Genomic DNA, 5548 nt, shown 5'->3' on the forward strand with positions numbered 1-5548 from the left:
TATTGCTTTCAGGTAGTCGGCTGAAGCTGATGAGATACTGAATGTTGGTTATGAGAGCTCTCTTCCCAGGCACTTCACATATGCAACCATGGTTATTTGTCAATTTTTGTCTTTAATTTTGTACACGTGATTATATTCTTTATCTCCTGTCCACTACATATGCATTATTTCACTTAAAAAATGTGGGTATGGTTACTCTTTATGTACAGGAAAGGGAACATGCTCACTTGTCCCAGGAAAGGTTCACTGTTGTAGGATATGACCACGTAAGCTTTTTGAGGTTACTGTGTATAAAACAGTCAGTATCTGAGCACACCCTGTATCATCTGCTTTATTTCACTCTGTTATTTGATGTATTTACTTCATGAATGTCCCTTGGTCTTGGTCTTCCATGCAAGCAAATTGCATGGCTCTCCCCGCCGGTGCTTCACACACAATACCTCCTGGGACATCCCTGGTCTCACTGTCCTGGAGTCTCCTCTTTTTTATAGAATGTTTTGGTTGCTGCACTTTAGCTCCCTTAATCATTCAGTCACGTTGTGCAGAATATCAAATCAAAATAGTGAACCAAGGATTTGGTAAAGAGGAGTTTCATTTATAAGAATTGACTGTCTATATATTTAGAAAGACACACAGGCAGATGTCATTCAATTGATAATGGAATCATATTTAATAAAATGTTGATATATTTACGGATCAAATCAAATTGTATTTGTATAGCCCAAATTCACGAAACACATTTTGCCTCAGAGGGCTTTACAATCTGTATGTCAGGCAGGGCCATGGCTGTAGTGGCAACCACGATCCATGACCCGGGAGCAGCCATGATCCATGAGAACCTCCTGGATGAGAGAGCACAGAAACTCCGGGGAAGAGGTTTAGGGATGGGGGATTTGTTTTGGGGCATGGGTAAAAGGTAAGGGCTGGGAGAGAAAGGGGTGGGACGTGGGTAAAGGGTGGGAAGGGGGAAGAGAGGAGGACGTGGAGGTGGGGTTGGGGGGTGTTCAGTCCTAAGGGCTGGTGTTAATTGCTGTGGACCCACAGCCGTACCTCAAGTCCAGCTCAGCATATACAGCTTTACGGACTGATTCTTTTTTAAGTGTAGTGATCATGATGGGTCTAGTCTTTCTCCTGACGAAAGGGTTTATTCCCTCATACTCATCAATGTACACTTTTGCAGGTATTTTTCTCCTGGACACGACTTTGGGAGGGTGTGTTCTCTCCAGTTTGACCTCTGTGGTCTTCTCTTTGTTGAGTTCTTTTGTCGGCTCATTTAACTTTACCAGCTCATCCTGGATTTCTTTGACCCTGCCAGTATCTCTGCACGTTCTTTTACAGTCCGGTTGACCCAATAACTCTATTTTTCTCTTGGCAATGTTGAGAGGTGCAACTTGGAATTTGTTTATCCGTGCCGCAATAAAGTCCATGTCTTTCTGGGTGAAGCTGTGGTTCAGGGCTTGTTTGATGGACTGCTCCTTAATGGCGATTTTGTCTGGAGTTGGGACTTGCATCCCAGCAGTCATCATCGCCTGTGTCCACTGCATGAACTCAGTTACTTTGAATTCCTCATCGGATGCAGACCCGAGTGTCACAGTTTGCTCATTAGCAGCGTGCCTGAGCTTAAACACCAGGTTAGTCTGCGTGGATCCCAGCTGGTAGGTCTGCTCCATCTCCACCACAGACACAATTTCAGCAATGCAGTGACTAGGGTTGCTGCTGCTGCTGTCGTTGACAGCTACTCTGACGAAGCAGCCAGTCACGGCGGTGGAAAAGAAAGGGGTGTGGCACCACTGCTCCAGCCTGTTTCTTGACAGGGAGATCGTCTTGAGCTTTTCTGGAGAGAGAACCTCTCCACAAGCTTTCTTCATCACAGGCCCGTTGTCTTGGTCGACCTGCCATCTTCTTTTGGTGCCACCAAGTCTCTCTGACGCTGCAGAAGCACCACCGGCATCAAGGAACTTCGGAGAAGTAACGTTGGCGCCATGAACAGCCTGAAAAAGAAAACATACTTAAAACTCCATTCCCACTTTAACACAACATATACACATACTTTCCTCAGAAGATAGGTGTCCTGGAAAGATTAACATGTAACCACATCTAATATTCATGCATATCCTATTAAAACCAAAGTGTGACAGAAGTGCTGCGAGTGTTTAACTGTAGTTGTTAGTGACGGCTGGTTGCACCAGCTGATCTTTAACACACTGTTGTTTAGAATAGAATAGAATGAATGTCATCACACAATGAAGCATGGAGGAATTACAGCCGCTACCACTGAAAGGTGCATTTAGTAAAAAAGAAATAAAATATAACAATAAAAATATAATATAAATTAAATGTTTACCGGCGTTACAAACTATATAAAATAGTTCATATCATCACTGTTAACATCAGTTTATTATCCTCTTATTAACTCAACACTAAAATCTGACATTGTAGGAGTAAGAAGCGTCCAGGAGGGGGCAGTAATGCAAAACCAAAGGTGAGACTGACCTGAGATCAGATCTGTGCAGAAGCTCAGCTGTCATGTGACATGTTATTTGTGTCGTTAGCATGAATTAGCATGAGCATTAGCTGCAGGCGCTTTGTTTACGGACACTATGTGTGTTTTTTGAAAAATGCTAATTGAGTCGCTAGGTGTTGTAGTTGTGTTGGCGACGTCTGAATGCGGTTGCTATGGGCTGTTGCTAGCTGCTAATGTAGCTTAGACAAAATATAACATGAAGAAAAGTGTCGTTGTTTGTGTTTTTGTGAAAAAACTTTGGATTCGTGTGATAAAGAAACTCGTCGGAGAGTAAACAGTGTGAGACGAGCTGAAGGACGGAGACCTGGCGCGGAAATACACTTGTTGACACCGGAACTTGTTAGCTATTAGCTGTTAGCTGTTAACCCCACAAGCTAATTCGCAGCCAAGATGTCGGTATTTTATTTTATCCTGTTAGCTGTGATAAAAACATTATCATTCAATATTTCTACTCAGATTACAGAGTTTCTGAACTGTTTTGAAAATGTGTGCACAACAAACACAAGTGCAACCACAAAAATCACTATTTCCTGTTTGTTCCTGTTTGCATCTTTGATCAAATCTTATTTAAAGAAATCACATTGTTTACATTGGATTTGTAGAAGTTCAGTTTATATGAACATGGCTCACTGGACAGCAGAAGGACCAGTTGTGATGCATTAACTCAACCAACTCTATGAACATGTATTTGACCTGTAGACCAAACATAAATAATAATAAACATAAATCATTTACAGTGGAATGGACAGTAAAAGTGAAATAATCTTACCATGCTATGATTTCCATCCATTGCAGAGTTTGCTTCAGCTTCTCATCTCAAGATCCAGGAAGCGAGTGAGTTTTTATTTTGCCAGAAACAGTTATTATCCAAAAGTTTTTGTATCATAACAAGATCAATCCTAAGGACCGTCATGTGACCAAATATGGCAAAAACACTGGGATAATAATGGCCTGTAATAATTCCCATATATGATAATTAAAACTAATTGCATATTATTTTCTTTCGATAAATTGTAGTAAAAACTTGACTAAAATATAGGAATTATTATTAATATTAGTAATAATAATTTAATAACTGTATTTGTATGGCATTTATCTAAACAAAGTTACAAAGTGCTTCACAAACAAAATAAAGGTATTCAGTTCAGTTAAATCATTTGGGCCACGGAGCAGTTTAAATATATTAATCATTTAAACAAATGACTTGATTGGTTTTATAGCAGAAACACAACAATTGATAATGTTTTAATCTAGTTTATAACATTTTCTTGTATTCTATTTAAATAACAGAAACCAGAGTTGCCAGTAATTAGCTGTTGATGCCTCACAATACAATAAGTTGCACAATATGTTTGCACAGTAGTTTTTGTTCTTTACATGAATAACTTTGAAAATCATGAAGTGATTTGAGTAAGACCAGGTTTACTGCGAATCCAAAATTCAACAACGTTCACTGTCACTAAAAGTTGTCGTACCTTCCCAATTACTTAGTTCACCATCTTCGCAGACTTGGTGCCATTGGCCCTATCAGATACCATGATATAACACCCATGTTAGCTTTCCAGCTAAAGCTCCTTCTTATCTAACTTACAGTACTTTACTATACTTTGACGTCTCACTATACGATGGCTTACTTACAAACAGGAGCACAAGTCTTTTCTTGCAACTTAAGTTGTCGAGCAAACATTTATTGGGGAAAAGTGTGAATGAGTTTTTGATTAAATACTCCTCCTTCTGTTCTGTCACAGGAAGGTTGGAGATGCCAGTGGAGTCAATGTCCTGCAGGATTGGCAGTATGATGAGCACAGTGAGCAAGTGCATGTTACATATTTTAAATTGCAAAAGATTTACTTTATTTAGTGGAATACTTTGTTTTTGAATGACTGCATCTAACCCACTCCTGCAGGGATTGATGGTTGTTTTTTATCTTCTTTTGTATACGACACTGAAAAAAAACCATGTGACAGTGTTACCCGTTTGCTAATTTGTACTTGTCCTCCGTCTCTTCAGATCCTGTTCGTTTGTCGCCAAAGAACTAACCTGCCTGTCCACTCCCCAGCTTCAACCACACTGCCTGGATTTGCTGCCAAACCACAGAAACTTCAAGTAAACCTGAAACTCTTTGTCTCCTGGCATTTGAGTAATAAACATACTCTTTGATTTCACTTTAAAACCCAGTTTGTCTGTGTCTGCGTTTGGGTCCTGCCTGATATAACACATATTGTATATGTATCTAGTTGTAATCGTAATCCACGCTCGGCTGCCACCATCCACAATGTGGCCGCAGCCGTGATCCTGGATCTGCAACGATGAGGCACAAGGACTGTGTGGAAGAAGTCAAGTCAGCAACAAATATTGATTCATGAGTTTTGCACCTTCCTATGTAAGTGCATACTACAATTTGACATATTGTGCCTCTAACTTCAGCTTCAAGTTGTTTTCGATCAGGAAATCCACATATCTCTCCTCTTATTCTAAGTATGAAGTCAAATACCATCTCACAATGTGACCAGCAGGGGAGAATCGGCTGGTGGTTGTGTGCACGCCACTCTTAAAATAAATTCTCCAGTGGCACCACTGTTTGTTTCTTCCAATCCCTGCTGAAAGGACTTTAAATAAAACATACTCACATCTCCATCCACCCATTTGCAGGGGTAACCAACAAACCTGAAGAGGGAGAATTGCAGGTTAGTGTAGCTGTGAAACTGAAAGTCAGTAATATGCCTGACAAGACTGTTAAAGACACTGTCCTCTTACCCCTTCCCAATTAAGAATTACCAACTTACTTAGTTCTTTATAGGAACTTTCTAAGGAATTCTTGGAAATGTACAGACCTGCAAATGTGTAGTTTCATGAAGAGTTCACGTTTTCAAGACCTTCATTACACTTTGTTATATTTTGTTATAGGCCTTTAACTCACTAGAGGAAAGAAACACACATCAGGAACTGAAAACAGCAAAACTGAAGAGGTGATCTAATCATTTAAATGTGTCCTGTATAAAAATAAGCATAAGAAAACAACCG

At 40.0% G+C, this 5548-nt stretch overlaps 1 protein-coding gene and 1 long non-coding RNA gene across 3 annotated transcripts; one reads left to right on the forward strand and one right to left on the reverse strand.

The window, feature by feature from the left end:
- Window positions 1–646: 646 nt before the first annotated feature.
- Window positions 647–3423, reverse strand: LOC138406788 (RNA polymerase-associated protein RTF1 homolog). Its single transcript, XM_069520007.1, has 2 exons — window positions 3294–3423; window positions 647–1991 (listed from the first exon to the last, which is right to left on the reverse strand). The coding sequence occupies exons 1-2, from the start codon at window positions 3312–3314 to the stop codon at window positions 1011–1013; spliced, it is 1002 nt and encodes a 333-aa protein (XP_069376108.1). The 5' UTR covers window positions 3315–3423; the 3' UTR covers window positions 647–1010.
- LOC138406789 (uncharacterized) lies at window positions 3219–4902 on the forward strand. Of its 2 annotated transcripts, XR_011240164.1 has the most exons (4): window positions 3219–3358; window positions 4273–4331; window positions 4535–4630; window positions 4762–4902. It is a non-coding gene; the product is annotated as an uncharacterized lncRNA (long non-coding RNA). The 2 variants fall into 2 exon arrangements; XR_011240163.1 differs by lacking the exon at window positions 4762–4902 and having other exon boundaries at window positions 4535–4697.
- The last annotated feature ends 646 nt before the right edge of the window (window positions 4903–5548 follow it).

This window comes from Paralichthys olivaceus, chromosome 23 (genome assembly GCF_024713975.1).
Source record: "Paralichthys olivaceus isolate ysfri-2021 chromosome 23, ASM2471397v2, whole genome shotgun sequence".
Classification (NCBI taxonomy): Eukaryota; Metazoa; Chordata; class Actinopteri; order Pleuronectiformes; family Paralichthyidae; genus Paralichthys; species Paralichthys olivaceus.